Here is a 17762-nt window from a genome sequence, read left to right as displayed (position 1 = left end):
GAGGGGTTTGATGACATCATCAAGTGGCTGATGCAATAGTCAAAACTTTAAAGAAAAGCTGTAAAGCAGGAAAACTGTAAAATGCTGTAAAAAATAAATAATAAATAATAAAACAAAAATAATACAATGATCTGCAATGTTGCCACCTGGCCAAGTAACAAAATAATATTGAAAGTCATAGAAACGCAATCCACTCCATCTCGCTGTTCAGTCCATGTGGGTGCAAGGTGTTGAGAATAAAAATCCACTTCTGTTCTTGTTTCCAAAGCATCCTTGCAACATCTCCTCCTCTAGTAGGAACTATGACATTGAGAATAGAAAAGAGGAGGTCCGTGGGTGCATGTTGATGATCCAACCAATGCTGTACTAGGGGGGCCTCTTTCACTCCTGTGCGAATCCTGCTGATGTAGGTTTTATGAAGAGCAAACAGCTTTTTAGACTGAGGAGTTTCAAACCCCCACCTTTGGAGAGGCATGGTCTGACATGCCGCATCTCTGATGATATCAGCACCCTGCTGAGAAAGGCAGACTCCTGGTTCCCAACATGAGAGGGGGATGGGGGGAGGGGTGGGAAAGGTGTGAATTGCAGACTCTGCAGGACCCCAAGAGGGAAAGAAACATCGAGTTGTTTTTTTTTGTTGTTTTTTTTTCAGCATGTCCTTTATAAACTGAACTCTGGGGCAGCATGTCTCCTACTGGGGGGAGAGGTCTGCAGGTCCCCTCCAAGGGAAAGAAGCATGGGAGATTCTTTCTCCTTAAATTCAGATTGGGAGGAGGGTGGGGCAGAGCCCTCGGGGCTGCAACAGATTATCAGAGGTTTTCCCAAAAACAAGCAGATAGGACTTACCTTTGAACCCCAATCGGCTCCCTGTAGAGACTGGCTGTAAGCAGCATCATGCTGTCTGGAGGGTGAAAGCCCCGATCTGTTGCTTGCAGAGGCTGTGGATTTACACAGCAGCATGCAAGACTCCTATCGGCTGCCCTGCAGAGGATGGCTGTAGGTGGCAACATGCAGGGATTCCTGGAGAGATCTCTCGGTCTGGCGAGACTCCTATCGGCTGCCCTGCAGAGGCTGGTTCTAAGCGGCAACATGCAGGGACTCCGGGAGATATTTCTCTACCGGGCCAAGTGCAGGCGGGGGGATTAGCTGAGCCAGGGCATCCTGGAGGCTCCTTGCCACTGTAGCTTGTTTCAAGTTTCAAGTTTATTAGATTTTAATATACCGACCATCAAGCAAATATCTGGACGGTTTACATTAGATTTAAAATATTGACAGATAAAAGTAGTAACAATTGAAAACAAAAAGTATTAAGTAATTTAAATAATATGTAGTGAACATTAAAAACAATAACAAGACAGACTTGACAGTGAGGAGAGAGGGAATGGATGGGTAAAGTTACATTGTAAGTAGGAAAAGGAGAAAGAGGGGTTAGGGAAAAAAACATGTTGGATGGGGATAAGATATATTGAATGTTTATAAAAGCGCAAAATTAAATAGAAAAGAATTTGAGAGGATAGAAATTAAGTGGAAGAGAATGCATCTCGAAATAAAAAGTTTTTAAGTTTGTGGATCCCCCGCTGCTGCATTCTGATGAGGATGGCTGCTGGAGGAAGATTCTCGGGCCTCACTTCTCTTCATGCCCTGCAGAGGCTGGCTGTAAGCAGCAACATGCAGGAACTCCTGGAGAGATCTCTCGGTCTGGTGAGACTCCTATCGGCTTCCTGCAGGGGCTGGCGGCTAGCGACAGCATGCAGGACCTCCGGGAGAGATTTCTCAACCGGGCAAGTTGCAGTCGGTGGGGTTGACTGAGCCAGGATGTCCTGGAGGCTCCTCACCGGATTCGTCTGTGGATCCCCCGCTGCTACGCTCCGATGAGGATGGCTGCTGGAGGAAGATTCTCGGGCCTCACTTCTCTTCATGAAGTCTCTCAGTGCCCTCTTCCTTAGCTTGCGTGCCACGTGGTGACATGTGCGCACAATGCAAGCCACACGGAAACCTCGAGCGCCGGATCCAATCAGTGGGCGCACAATTCATGAGGATCCAGTGTGTTCATCCTCCTCCTGCATCCCAGTTGTTTCTTTAGATGATTCAGGCATCTTCAAGTTGATGAGTAGAAAAGTTGTAATGGAGAGCTGTAGAAAAATCCGACCGATGGGAACGGGCGGAAACTAAAGACTGGGGATTAGGGGGAAATGGGTAGGGCTCGGGCATGCCCAGTTGGGCTCGGGCATGCCCAGTTGGGCCCGGGCACTGCACGTGCTCAGAGAAAAAAAAAAAAAAATCTCTCTGAGCTATTGGAGAGCTTATCCGCAAATTGGGAGGTGTTGGGACAACACCCATATGTGGCTGACTCATCCTGCTTGTCCTAGGAGAACGCTGTTTGTATCCAACAGTACTGCAGGCACTTTTGTGCTCTGTCACTTCACAATACAAATTCCCCAGGTGGGGCACAAAGAAATGTCAACAGAGCAGTGGGGCTTCTTAGAGGGCACTGCTGTGAACTTTACATAAAGGGTGCCAGATGTACATCTCACCATATACCCCTTATAATTTATACTGAGCCTTTCAAAATGTCCCTTAAACCTACTATACCAACCTGTCTACCAACCCAGTAGCCCTTATGGCTGCAAATGACACCTATATAGCAGTATGGTAGGGTATTGGTGGTCTTACACTTTCCACCATAAATGTAGTGGTCAGAGTGGGTCCTCCTCTCTGATTCGCTAGCACACCCACTAGGCTACTTAAAACACCTGTGTGCAGCTCTACTGGGTTTTCCCATACTAGGTGTTGCTGTTCTAGAGACAGGTATATACATTACATTAGTGATTTTTATTCCACTGTTACCTTGCAGTTCAAGGCGGATTACAGAAGAGGAATTCAGAATTGCAGAAGAGGATTTCTGGACATGTCCAGAGGTGTTACAGAGTAGAGCGGGTTGCTTAAGAGGATTGAAATGTTTCATTCGGTGTTAGTTAGTCTTCATGGATTTTTTGAATAGCAGGGTTCTTATTTCTTTGCTGAAAGTTTTGTTGTCTGTGGTCGCGATTAGTAGATTGGAGAGTTGGTGGTCTAGTTTTGCTGCCTGTGTGACTAGTAGGCCATCGTACAGTTTTTTCTGTTTGATGTCTCAGATTTTTTTCGCCAGCACAGTGAGGGGAAAGGAAGCCATTCATCCCCCTTATTGCACCGGGAACAGCTTGCTTCTCTCCTCTTTGGCGGGAAGCTCCGCTCCCCTTCCTCCCCGAACAGCCACCTTCTCCTCTAGCCCTTTAAAGGGCTCTGATCCAACGTGTGGTCATCTTTTTCACCAACACAGTGAGGGGAAAGGAAGCCAATCGTCCCCCTCACTGCACCGGGAACAGCTTGCTCCTCAACTCTTCGGTGGGAAGCCCCACCCCCTTCCTTCCCAAACAGCCACCTTCTCCTCTAGCCCTTTAAAGGGCTCTGATCCAGCATGTGGCCATCCTCTTTCGCCAGTACAGTGAGAGGAAAGGAAGCCAATTGCCCCCCTCATTGCACAGAGAACAGCCTACTCCTGCTCTTCAGCCCATTTGAAGGCCACCAAAAGTTTTCCTGCCCCAATTCTTCAAGGCAGAGGAAGGAGGAAACTCCCCTTCATCTTGTCCCTCCTTCCTTGTGCTTGTGCAGGTCGGATCGGGCTCGACTCTACCTTTCTTGGAGTTCCTGCTCCTCTCCAGCCCATCTGAGGGCTGCCGAAAACTTTTCCCCAAAGCATCTCTTTAAGGCAGAGGAAGGAGGAAGCCCTCCGCCCTCCTTCCTCCACCTGTCTTTGCCTGTTGCAGGAAGGATCTGGTGCTAATTTTCACCTCAACTAGCTGCTAAGTTCTATCTCTGACCTAGCTCTCACATGAAACTAATAGCTGTTAAGTTCTACCTCTGTTTATGTCTTACCTGAAGCAATTGGGTGCTATATGTCATCTGATTTAAGTTTTCCCTCCGCATTGTCCCACTAGCAGCAATTAGGTGCTAAGTTTTCATCTAAGTTTTATCTTACTAGATGCAATGTCCTACTAGATGCAATGGTCTTATAGGCCAATTTGTTCTTACTAGAAGCAATTGGGTGCTGTTTTCATCTGACTCAGCTTTTACCACCATTCTGTCTCATTTGAAACAATTGGGTCCAAGTCACTCGAAGCAATTAGGTACAAGTTACTAGAAACAATCTACTATTAGCAATTCAGATTTAGCAATTCTGTTTTCATCTAAGTTTTTTATCTTACTAGATGCAATGATCTTATAGGTCAATATGTTCTTACTAGAAGCAATTGCGTGCTAAGTTTTCATCTGATTCAGCTTTTACCACCATTCTGTCTTACTCGAAGCAATTAGGTGCGAAGTTACTAGAAGCTATTTAGCTGTTAGTTTTACCTCTACTTACGTGTTACTAGTAGCAATTGGGTGCTAAGTTTCTCATTCTGACTTAAGCTTCTACCTCCGTTTTGTCTTTCTTGAAGCAATCGGGTGCTAGTCTTCATCTGTTTTATGCCACTGTACTAAGTTTTCATCCTGGTTTAGCTACTATTCAGAGAATCAGACAAATCCTAAGACATCTACTATCAAACACTCAACAAGAACCAAACCTCTAATTCCAGATTCCCACACGACTAACTAACAAGGTTCTGCCTTCAGCCTCTCACTGGTCCCCCTAGATCTCACCATGAAGCCACCTTCTTGGCTCCTTCCTCTCGTGCTCTGCTCACTTACCAACACTACTCACTGCCTGAAACCGCCCCTCCTCCCCCCCAATTTACTTGACTCTACAAATGTCAGTAATACTTGCCCTGGCCTCAGAATCCCCGTGCTAGTGCATACCAGAAATCACCCCTTCAAAAAAAATCTCAGGAGTTAACTACTCTTCTTTAAAGCCCGTTCTTCCTGCCAGTCTATCCAACCTCACTTCTGACTCTCTCACTCAAGTCCCAACACTCTACTGTAACGCCAGATCAGCTTGCAATAAGACCCAAATTCTAAAGGACCTACTCAGGGACTTCGATCCTGGATTCCTGTGCATCACAGAATCATGGATCAAAAAAGAAGATATATTCACACAAAATGAACTCTGTTCCTATGGTTACCATGGCCTCTTCTCTCCCAGTATAAACCGAAAAGGAGGAGGCCTGGCATTCTTCAACATTAAGCTTCTTGAAAAGGGTAACCACACTTCACTAGAATATATGTTAGCTTCAGTCAACAACGAACTCCACCCCTATCCATTAGGCATCCTGTTACTATACAGGCCTCCAACCCCCTGGAATAAATCCTCTGATCTCGTCTTTGAGACCATAATAAGCGCCTTCCTAAAATTTCAGAGACTACTGATCATTGGCGATATTAATCTCCACCTAGATGATAACACCAGCAAGGATGCAACCGAATTCAACAACTTCCTCGCTTCTCTAGGTTTCCCCTCTCCTGCGTCCTCCCCAACCCACGAAAAAGGGCATACTCTAGATATCATCAGCTTCCTCGACCTGACTGAGCACAAAACTTCTGCCGAGGATGCTTGTTGGGAACATGTCCCTTGCTCCGATCACTTTTTAGGTTCTTTCTGCCTCCCCATTTTCATATCTCACCTTGGATCTCCACTGTGTGTCACAAATTCTATTACCTTCCGCAAAAAAGTCACGAGCGAACTGTTCTGGACACAATTTCTCAACCAACTTCCCTCTTGTCCTAAGCCCGTCGACCCAGAATCTAACTGGCACAACTGGGTAAACCTCTCCGAGTCCATCTATTGTGCTCTTGCCCCTTTATCTACTAAATCTATCTCCTACTCCCATAAGGCCCCCTAGTATCTTCCATACCACAGAGAACTGAAGCAGAAATGTCGAGCTCTGGAGCGTAAATGGAAAAAAATCTAAATCCCCTTCAGACAGACAATCCTGGAGGGACAATATCAAGTTTTATAACTCAGTTCTAAAAAAAAGCAAGGAAGAACTTCTATGGTGACAAAATATCCAGATCCAACAACCAGAGTAATACACTATTTAACATCTGGCGCACCTTAACTTCTAAAAACGATTCCACCATTCCCCCCTCCTCCCCATCAGCAGATGACCTAGCAAAATTCTTCAACGAAAAGATCACTACCATAAGGAGCTCCTTCCCACCAGCAGTTTCTTACAACTCTCACTCCCAACGACTCTAACCCTATCCCTGCAGACAGATCTTGGTGTTCAAGTGGCTGGAGACTCGAACATCGAGGCCAAAAGAATTGCCAGAATGGATTCTCTCTCCCACATGATTGGGCTAGAGACTCCGTTCTGTGAATTCAAATAACAGACAAGGAAAAGCCATGTAAAAACAAATGGTTTATTGACAAAGCTCCCTTAGCCTGGGAAGAGCAGGCCCTCAGAATTTCAGTGCTCTTCAAAGAGAAAACAAGGCAAACAGATTTATACCCTAAGTGACATCATTTGTAATAATTGTCATGCTTTAGAATACAATGGCACTTCCTTTCCAAAAATGCCTTACGTCAATGTTAACATTAAAAATCCATTCTGTTAAGTTTTTAAACCCAGCAGGTGGCAGTGTTTCACTTTTCTTCCTAAATCGGTTTTGATCTTTGACCTTTCCAAGTATCAATCATGTCAGTTACATAGCCCTACTTCCTGCAGACACATCTTAACCTCTATATGACCTTCCAAGTGGTAGTATTGTATTTTCTAATCTACAAGAAACAGATTCTCTGTAAAACACCCAAATTTCCTGTTCCTCTGAGAACCTTATCCCATAGATGTATGTGAACAATGGTACATAAATCTATGTCTCTTAAGAGACACAAAATCAACCTTCTGAACTTCCTAGCATTAGCTGAAATGTAGAATCAGCAATTCAGACAGGGAATGCCAATCTCTGAGCTAGCTAAATCTATTTATTACAAGGCCTCAAGGCTGAGTTTCCAATGCAAGCTGCAGATAACTGTATTTTTTAATGTATTCACTTAAGTTTGATTCATTCACAATCTCAATTTTCATATCATCGGTAACAACTGTCACACCTGTAAATTCCAGAAATTTTCAACAATGGACTGCCTTTGAACTCGTATCCCAGATCTCTAAACTCTGTCTCAAACTGAAATCCTGCAAATGTACGTTGGATCCATTCTCTTCCTACCTATATGAGAATATGCCCGCGCAGGCCGTCTCATCCCTCACCAGATTTATAAACTCTGCTTTAATATCAGGCCTATTCTCCGCAGAAATGGGACATATTGCCTTGTCCCCATTACTGAAAAAAGCCGATCTTGACCCTTCCTCACCATCTAACTACCGTCCCATAGCAAATATCCCTCTCCTGACTAAAATGCTAGAGGCCATCATATCTACCCAGCTCTCATCTTACCTAGAGAGATTCTCCATTCTCTTACCTTACCAACATAGCTTCAGACCCAACTTCAGCACCGAATCCCTACTGGTCTCATTAATCTCAAAGGTACAACAATTACATTCTCGCAATGAATTTGCTGTCCTATTACAATTCAATCTCTCTGCAGCTTTTGATGTCGTCCACCACGATATTCTAATTTATCAACTTTCTGAGATCGGCATCAACTCCACAGTCTTAGAGTGGTTTTCAAGCTTCTTACGTTCCCGCTGCTACACTGTCAACACAAATGGCACCACGTCCGCTCCTTGAAAACCGACTTGCGGAGTCCCGCAGGGATCACCTCTATTCTCATCAACATCTATATGTCCTCCATGAAACTCTTTCATCTGTCTCCCTTTAAAACTATCTATACATAAACTGATGACATCCTTGTCCTTCTTGAGACGGACTCGAACCTTACCAACCTCTCTGAGAACATCACAGCATGCATAACGGAACTCCAATCCTGGTCCCTCTCAGTCCAAATGAAATCGAATGAGTCCAAAATGAAACAACTCTGGCTCGACCTAAAATTAGAACAGCTACCTACCCTTTTCTCACAACCCTCTGGAACCACACTGCAGCTCGAGTTCTCTAGCAAAGTCCTAGGCATCATTATCGACTCTTCTCTTTCCTTCAACGACCACCTCAACTCTCTGGTAAAATCATGCTTCTTTAGCCTCCACATGCTGAGGAAAGTGAGATTCTGCTTCCGCCAACAACATTTCGCCATCCTTGTTCAATCTATCATCCTCTCCAGACAAGACTATTGCAATTCCATCTATCTAAATCTAACTAAAAAAAAGTCTTCAAAGACTTCAGCTAATTCAGAACACTGTGGCCAAGCTGATCTTCGCAAAACACAAATTCGATCATGTTTCCCCACTTCTGTCCAAACTTCACTGGCTCCCAATAATTTCCAGAGTTCATTTCAAATATGCCTGCCTAGCTTTTAAGATTCTACATGGCATCCTCCCTCCACTAATCCCGCTTTCTTGGAACTCCTCAAGCCCTGACACCACCAGGCCCACCCAAAAACTTAAACTATCCTTCCCCTCACTAAAAGGTATCCTCTATGTGGGAAAATTGGGCAAATCTCTCTTTTTCAGAATCACAGATCTCTGGAATAATCTTACTGCCCCACTACGGAATCTTGACTCCTTCCAATTATTCCGTAAGCATCTGAAAACTAGGCTCTTCACATAATTGTAATGTTCTCTTCCCCCCTGGACTCAACATCCAACCCCTCTATGCTACTCCTTCCTTTATTAAACTCCTGTAAACTGTGCAGAGCTCTATAATTATGGAGAGGATGCGGTATATAAACTTAAGGTTTAGTTTAGTTTAGGGTATGTGAATGGTGTCTGGGTTCTCCTGTGTTTGGTTGCAGTAGTTTGGATTAGGCGGTTGTTCAAGTAGGCTGGGCTGTCATCATTTATGAATTTAAATAATAAGACAGTAGAATTTAAATAGTATTCTTGCTTGAATTGGGAGCCAGTGTGAGTCGAGGTATGCCTCGTTGATGTGGTCGTGTTTTCTTAGTGAATAGATTAGTCTCAGGGCTGTGTTTTGTACTGTTTGTAGTTGTTTGATCATTGTTGCAGGGCAGGGGAGATATAGGATGTTGCAGTAGTCAAAGAGACCTAGTACTAGGGACTGGACCATGAGCTGGAATTGTTTTCTGTTGAAGAATTTTCGAAATTGCCTTAGGTTTCTCATGACTGCAAATGATTTCTGTATTGTTTTGTTGATTTGTGGTTGCATGGTGCAGCATCTGTCTATTGTCATTCCCAGAAGTTTTAAAGTGGGTTGAATGGAGTATGTGATTTTAGATTATTACTAGGTTTGTTATGGTTGGGGTTTTATTTTTTTCAAGAAGTATGAATTTTGTTTTGTCTGGGTTCAGTTTTAGTTTGTGGTCTTTCATCCATGTTGCCACTGTTTCTAGAGTTCTGTTTAGTGTGTCTGTCATGGTGGGCGTTGGCTGATCAAAAGGAAGGAGAATGGTGATGTCGTCTGCATAGTTATAGGAAGTTAAGCCTATTTTGTCTAGGCAGGTACCGAGGGATGCAATGTAGAGATTGAAGAGTGTTGGAGATAATGGCGAACCTTGTGGTACGCCAAAGGGGTTGGACCATGGTTCTGATTTTTCTTTGTTTGTCTTTACTCTGAAGGTCCTGGATTGTAGGAATCCTTGAAACCATGTGTGTACTTTGCCTGTGATTCCTATTGTATCTAGTAGTATTTGTAGCAGGATGTCGTGGTCTACCAGTTCAAATGCTGCGGTGAGATCTAGTTGAATAATCAGCATTTTTTTTGCCTGTGTTGAGGTGTTGTCTAGCTGTGTCCAGAAAGGATCCTAGTAGTGTCTCAGTGCTGAAGTTGGTTCTGAATCCAGACTGTGTAGGGTGGAGCAAAATTGTGGTTTTCTAGGTAGTTGGTGAGGAGTTTAGCTACAAGGCCTTCCATTAGCGTGACATATAGTGGAATTGAAGCTATGGGTCTGTAGTTGGATAGTTGATCTGTTGCTCCTTTTGGGTCTTTTAAGATCAAGGTGATGATGATTTCAAAGTGGTCTTGTGGGAAAAGGCCATCTGTGAGCATGGTTTGTATCCATTGCATTAGGAGAGTGCAGAATTTTAGGCTGGAGGTTTTTAATAGGTATGGAGGGCATTGGTTGAGGTCGCAAGCTGTGTGACTGTATTTTTTATAGAGTTTGCTAAGGTCGGACCATTGTATTGTGGAGAAGTGGGACCAGGTTCTATCTGCTGCAGCTGATTCTTTTTCTGGGGGGGGCATTATGATCTGTTCTAGGTGGGTTGGGGTTCCTGCGAAGTTTGTCCTGGCAGTTATAATTTTGTTTTTAAAGTATTCAGCTAAAAGGGTGGCTGAAGGGGGAGGGTTGTTGTTTTTGGCTGGATAGGGTTTGGTGTCTGTGAGTTCTTTTAGTAATTGGAATAGTTTTTTTTTGTGTCTTGGGCTTCTATGCCTATTTGGTTTGTGTAGTATGTCTTTCTTTTTTCTTTTAGTTTGTATTGTTGGTTTAATTTTTTCCATGCTGCTCTTGTGTGTTCTTAGTTACTTTTTCTCCTTTTTCTTTCTAGTTGTCTGCATTGTCTTTTGAGTAGGAGTTGTTCGTTGTCGAACCATTTGTCTGATCGTCTGTTGATTCTGGTTTTTGTTTGTATTGGGGCTAGCTTGTCTAGGGTAGTTGTACTTATATTGCACCATTGTGAGATGAAGTCTTTGGGGGTCTCATTCTTGGACTGTAGCGTCTGTTTTATTGCAGAATTTGGAGGGATCAATATATGTATGTGATTTGTAGATTAAGCTTTGGGATTTTGGTTTGGTTTTGCCTTTGGCCCAGTTGATATTGATGGTGTATGTGTAATGGTCTGAACAGATGGATCTGGACCATTTTCCATTTGAGGTTTGAATCTGGTAGAATGGGCTGTTGGGTCATAAAGGCTGCAATGTCTAGTTGGTGACCTTTCTCGTGTGTGGTTTGTGGGTCTAAGATCTTGTAGGTTAAGACTTCGAGGTAAGATAGTAGGTTTTCTACTTGCTTAGAGGTATGGTCTTCGAGATGGAGGTTTAGATCTCCTAGGATTAGGTTGTAAGTCGCAGTTAGTGAGTTTCGGTATATAAAATCTTCAAATTCTGGTCTTGCTGTGTTCCAATTCCCTGATAGTGTGGTGCATGAAAGTTGGCAGGCTAGTAGATCCATGTATGGGGTGGACGTTTTGTCTAGTACAGAGGTGTCAAAGTCCCTCTTCGAGGGCCGCAATCCAGTCAGGTTTTCAGGATTTCCCCAATGAATATGCATGAGATCTATTAGCATACAATGAAAGCAGTGCAAATAGATCTCATGCATAATCATTGAGAAAATCCTGAAAACCCAACTGGATTGCGGCCCTCGAGGAGGGACTTTGACACCCCTGGTCTAGTATGTTTAAGTTTAACGAGTTTCTGACTCCTGTTTCATTCAGATCTTTGTGGGATGGGAGGGAGTTAGTGATCATTAGGGGAGTGTTGGGGGTCATAACTTAATCCCTTCAGTGGTCAGCTAGTCAGTTTGGGTACCTTTTTGGCACTTAGACACTTTGAAAACAGGTTTCCTTTAAAACATTTAAGTTCTGCCCAGGATGTCTCAAGAAAGATTTGATTATTGCCACAAGACATCCAGGTCATAGCATGCTCAAAGCCTGCCCAAAACCCACTTAGAACACAGCTTTAACATGCCCCTTTAGTTTTGGACGCATGGCAGCTTGGACGCCTTGCAAGACATCCAGAAAGACAGTTTCGAAGATCGGCACTTGGACATCCTGGCAATTAAGATGTCCAAGTGCCAATTTATGCCATTTTCTGTACATCTGTGTTTTTTGAAAATGCCCATAACTGACTTTTATAATCTACAATACACCAAAATAGTTCTGTGTGGCTTCCAGTAAGAGAACCAGAATTGTTTCATGGGGTGGAGGTGGGGGGGGGGGGGGAACAGTATAATAAGTATAATTGCACAACACTCATCAGATCAGTGTATCAATAAACTCATCAGCTTGTATCTAAATACTTTTTAAAGAAAAATTCTTTTAAAACCTTTTTGAATCTAGATAAATCTGTTTAAGTCTAATCTGTGGAGGGAAAGAATTACACACAATAGAAGCTTCATAAGCAAAACTCAATGAAAATATGCTATTATAATGTAAACGCCTAGGGCCCCTTTTACAGAGCCATGGTAGTGAGCCCCAGCGTGGCAATTGCAACATCCCATAGGAAATGAATAGGCTGCATTGTATTTGCTGCACGGGAATTGCTACTGCGGCTTTGTCAAAAGGGCCCTTAGGATCAGGAAAATACAGTAGCATAGTGCTGCACAGTTTAACTAGTGTTGCCTGATTGAAATCAATTAATCGATTCACATTGATGAATCGATTTGTTGTCTGAAAAAATCGGATTCACCTATTCAGTGACCAACCTTTCCACCATGAGAACCAACATATCTCTAGGCCTCTTAAAGCAGTGGCGGCAGTGGCCAGCCTTAAAAAGGCACGTTCTGAATGGGCTGCTTGCAGCCTGCCTTGCCAGGGCCTTTCCTCTGCTATCTCAGCAGATAAAAATTCTCAAAACGGACACATTTTGATCTCTAAATTGAAAATAAAATCATTTTTCCTACCTTTGTTGTCTGGTGATTTCATGAGTCTCTGGTTGCACTTTCTTCTTCTGACTGTTCATTCAATATTTCTTCCCTTCTTTCAGCCTACTGTATGCTTCCTCTCCTCCAGACCTCATTCCCTCCCACAACTTTTTCTTCCTCTCTCTCTGCCCCCTCCCCTTTCTTTCTTTCTGTCTCTCTGCCTCCCTTTCTTGCTTTCTCTCTCCATGTCCCCTTTCTTTCTGTCTCCCTGTCCCCCCTTTCTTTCTTTCTGTTTCCCTTCTTTCTTTCTGTCTCCCTGCCTGCCCCCTTTCTTTCTCCCTGCGCTCCCCTAAGCCACTGCCACAGCCATCGGGGAACAGGCCCCCAAGCCTCCGCCGCCCCAAGCTCTCCCTGCAGAAGCGTCGGGCCAACCAGAATTCCTCTCCCCGATGTCAATTCTGACGTCGGAGATGAAGTTCCGGGTCAGCCAAAGCAGAATTGACGTTGGGGAGAGAAAGGCTGATCGGCCCGGTAGATTGCGATCGACGTATTGGGCACCCCTGCTCTAAAGTATACATATTGAGATCTTTAAGACTGTCCCCATACTCCTTATGATGAAGCTCATGTACCATTTTAGTAGCTTTCCTCTGGACAGACTATATCCTTTTTATATCTTTTTGAAGGTGCAGTATCAAGAATTGTACACAGTATTTTAAATGAGGTCTCACCAGAGTCTTATACAAGGGCATCAATACCTCCTTTTTCTTACTGACCATATCTTCCTATGCACCCTAGCATCCATCTAACTTTTGCAGTCACCTTTTCAACCTGTTTGGACACCTTAAGATCATCAAATACAATCACACCCAAGTCCCGCTCTTCCGTCATGTACATAAGTTCTTCACCCCCTTAACTGTACTGTTCCCTCATGTTTTTTGCAGCCCAAATGCATGACCTTGCATTTCTTAGCATAAAATTTTAGCTGCCAAATTTCAGACCATTTTTCCAGCTTTTTCATGTTATTCACCCCATCTGGGGTATCTACTCTATTGCAGATTTTGATATCATCCGCAAAGAGGCAAATCTTACCTGAAAGCCCTCCTGCAATATCGCTTATAAAAATGTTAAAAAGAACAAGGCTAAGAACAGAATCTTGAGGCACACACTGGTAACATCCATTTCCTCAGAGCGATCTCCATTAACCATTACCTTCTATCTTCCACTCAAGTTCTAGACCCAGCCCCTCACTTTGGGGCCCATCCCAAGTGAGGGGACTCAGTTTATTTATTAGACGTCTGTTTGGAACACTGTCAAAGGCTTTGCTAAAATCTAAATGCTCCACATCTAGTGCACATCCTCTATCCAATTCTCTGGTCACCCAGTCAAATAAATTGATCAGATGTGTTTGACAAGACCTACCTCTAGTAAATCCATGTTGCCTCTGGTCCTGTAATCCTTCATATTCTAGAAACTTCATCATTCTCTGTTTTAAAAGCGTTTCCATTAATTTGCTTATCACAGAAAGACTTGCCTGTAATTCCCTACTTCTTCCTTACTTCTCCTTTGTGTAGAGGGACCACATCTGCCCTTCTCCAGTCCTCCAGTACCACTCCCAACTCTAGAGAAGAATTATTTGAAATAAAGACTTGTCATTCTAGTACATCGTTTCTGAAATATTTTTCTTTGGTTTTTCAATTAGCGGAGCCACCAGAACTTCCCCAAGTTCCTTCAGCATCCTCAGATGTACACCATCTAGGTCCATCGCTTTATCTACCTTTAATTTAGCTAGCTTCTTAGTAACACAACCCTCTGAAAATCGATCAGGGTCTACCACTCTTCATCTCTATTCGCTTTTGTCTTCTGCAGTTCTGCTTCTGGCACTTCAGCCATGAACACAACAGAAATATTTGTTAATCAAGTCAGCCTTTTCTTTATCAGCTTCTACATATTCCTTTCCTTCACTTTAGAGTCTCACAGAGCCACTTTTGCACTTCTTCCTATCACTAATATATCAAAAAAATAGTCTTGTCTCCCCATTTTACTGTGTCTGCTATTTTTATTTCCATTTGTATCTTTGCTTTCCTGTCCACTCAACCAGCTTAACTTTTCCATTGTGGCACAGTGGTTGATGCTACAGCCTCAGCACCCTGAGGTGTGGGTTCATACCCACTCTGCTTCATGTGACCCTGGGCAGGTCACTTAATCCCCCTATTGCCCCAGGTACATTAGATAAATTGTGAACCAACTGGGACAGACAGGGAAAAATGCTTGAGTACCCAAATAAATTCATGTAAACCATACTGTTTTCCTGGGAGAACAGTATAGAAAATTGAATAAATAAAAATTTTAAAAGAACATTTTTGCCTGTCTTCCTCTTTCTGTGATCTTTTGTAGTTTATGAAAGCTGATCTCATATCAAGGGTAAGGAATAACACTCATCTAGAGCTTGTATCATCCTTAAAAATTCTTGGCGTCATCATCGATAACAAATTTTTCATATCATGAGCATATAAGTAATATCGTAAAATCTTGCTTTTTTAGATTGCGTATGATTCTGTCAATCTCTAAGTTCCTAGAGCCAAAATCTTTAAATATTCTAATTCACTCTTTGATTATTGCCAAACTTGATTATTGTAACTCATTAGTAATAAATATTACACAAAAGGAAAAGAAACTATTACAAATCATTCAAAACACTGCCGTTAAACTTATTCATAATGGTAAAAAATATGATCATGTTACTCCTCTTCTAATCAAATCTCACTAGCTTCCCATTAACCACCGCATTACTTTCAAAATTCTATTATTAATATTCAAAACCCTTGATACTAATGAACCCCAATTTATCAATAATGCACTTATTCCGTATAGTACGTCGTGTTCCCTTCGGTCCACCAACCTAAAACTTTTAGTGGTTCCTTCTTTGAAAATTATCGGAACTCGTCGACAAGATATGTTTTCGGTAATGGCACCACAACTTTGGAGCGCCTTACCTCTGCAATTGAGAGAGGAAAACAACCTGAGTCATTTTAAAAGTAATTTAAAAAGTTTTCTTTTTAAAGACGCTTTTAATTTATAAATCTAATTTAAAAGATTCTATTTCACCCTTTACATCTTTACCTTCCCCCTCCTAATGTTTTTTCTCTCGTTTATAGTTCTTTTTTATACCCTGGAAAATACTGAATTGTAGTTCTGCTCTTTTTTGCCTAGTGTTTCGGTTGGTCTGTATGTCTGTCGGTTCCAACTATTGTTTTAAAAATATATATATATTTTTTTAAAACAAAAACATGTTCAAATAAATGTTATCTTTTTATGCTGTAACTCGCTTAGTAAAAATTAAGTTAAGCGATTCATCAAATTAAAATAAAACTTGAAACTTACCTTCTCAGCTACTACTTTTGAGGGGAATTTCATAGTGACATAAACAATTTCTGTTCTTTAGTTGTTTTTTTTCACCACAGTATTTCAAACTACTTCAACTGAAATTATGAAGTTGATAGAGAGGGAGCTAGAACTTTCAGGGATGCATGTAAATAGATTATAGTTAAGAAGTATTTTTTTAAAAATGTATAGTGTATTTTGCTGCAATAGTAAACCTAGTATTACATGTGTACATACATAGTACAACTGATTTGGTATAAACATGTGCATATAAGTAGGATGATGAATTATTGGCAAAAGCATGCTAGTATTAATAACTCTGTAACACCACCACAGAGCTCTGGGTATTTCAGGATTGAGCCCACGCATTGTAACACCTCACAACTACTTATGGTAACATCTCTACAGAAGCTAATGTATCATAAAACCTTTACAGAAGCTCATGTAGTGTAGCGCCTTTGCAGAGGCTCATGTAGACCACTCTGAATTGACTCCCAAGTCATTAGTAACAGTATAGAAGCTCTCAATCATAATCATAATCATTTCACCTTTTTAGTTGACTATTTTGAAGTCCATTTGATATCTTTTTGCTATAATTCTCTCTTCCCCCTTCATTCTGTAACCTTTTCTCATTATTTATAGCAGTGTATCTCAAACTGTGTGCCTCCTGAGATTTCAGATGTGCCGCGGCACATTGAGGAAGAGAAACACTGGCGCCAGCTGACTGCCTACAGGACGTGTGTCTCGTGGTGAGAGGCACATCCTTTAAACAATCAGCCAGCCCAACTGCCTCTCTTCTCCGGCCCTCTTCCTTGCTGGCATCCCTTTCTGGCATCTCAGGGCTTGTCTGGAGGGTCTTCGTGCATGAGCGTACGTCATCATGGCGACGTTCGCACACTTCCGGATGCTTCGAGGTGCTGCCACTACATTTAGTGTGCCGTGGCTTGAAAAAGTTTGCAGGACACTGATTTATAGGATTTGTTGATTATTTTTGTACCACATTATTGGCAGTGATTCGGTACTAACCATTGTGCAATCCACTTTTTATGTCTCACTAAATAGATGTTCAAATAGATTTGTTCTCGATTTGCAGTTGTCAGCAATTTTCAATTCACTTGCAAGATTGCCTATATATCCTGGTATTCTGAAACATCATCATGAATATATGAAAAGTAGGAAAATTAACCAAGGTATTAGCAAGCATCATTTATGAATATGAACTTTGTAATAAATAGAATAACTGGAATCTTCTAACAAAGATGGATGTTAAAACCAACTGCAATATAACCATTGTAGAACGCTGGAAAGAATAACTAATCAGTTTTATGGATTCGTTGCTGTTTTACATATGTACAGGTACATTCGTTAAAGCTTGCACTTGAAGGAGTTGAGAAAGAAAGGGATTTCTATTTTGGAAAATTAAGAGAAATCGAACTCCTCTGCCAAGAACATGGACAGGAAAATGACAACCTTGTCCAACGACTTATGGAAGTTCTTTATGCTGCAGAAGATCCGGTAGGATTTTTTCATTGTATTAATTTGTATATTAATAATAATTTATCAGAACATTTTAATTTGCGGAGGGGGGTTAGACAAGGCTGCACAGGGCAGGAGTGGGGGAGGATCGCTCTTGCCCCGCTTCGCTGCTGGACCACCAAATTTTAAAAAGCAAGTAAGTGGAGAGGTCTGGGAGGTGGGGGTGGGTCACTCAGACGAAAACCTCGAATAACTGAAGTTGCAAGTTCTGAATCTGTGAATATGGAGGGGGATGTGTAATGTAGCTGTGTTGATAAACGTTTATAAACAAAGCCCTACCATTAACTGAAGATCTCTTCTTCTAGTTCGGCAGCTA

General features: G+C 42.2%; 1 protein-coding gene across 2 annotated transcripts in view; it reads left to right on the top strand.

Annotated features, from left to right (window-relative positions):
• Positions 1-17762, top strand: part of MAPRE2 (microtubule associated protein RP/EB family member 2) — a 296029-nt gene that overhangs the window by 255683 nt on the left and 22584 nt on the right. For both annotated transcript variants that reach the window (XM_033933722.1, XM_033933721.1), the window contains one exon: positions 17267-17425. In XM_033933722.1, coding sequence (XP_033789613.1) covers positions 17267-17425 — 159 coding nt within the window. The remainder of the gene's footprint in view (positions 1-17266; positions 17426-17762) is intronic.

This window comes from Geotrypetes seraphini, chromosome 2 (assembly GCF_902459505.1).
Source record: "Geotrypetes seraphini chromosome 2, aGeoSer1.1, whole genome shotgun sequence".
NCBI classification, from domain to species: domain Eukaryota; kingdom Metazoa; phylum Chordata; class Amphibia; order Gymnophiona; family Dermophiidae; genus Geotrypetes; species Geotrypetes seraphini.
Note: the sequence above shows the minus strand (reverse complement) of the source record. Positions and strands in the feature narration are given on the sequence as shown.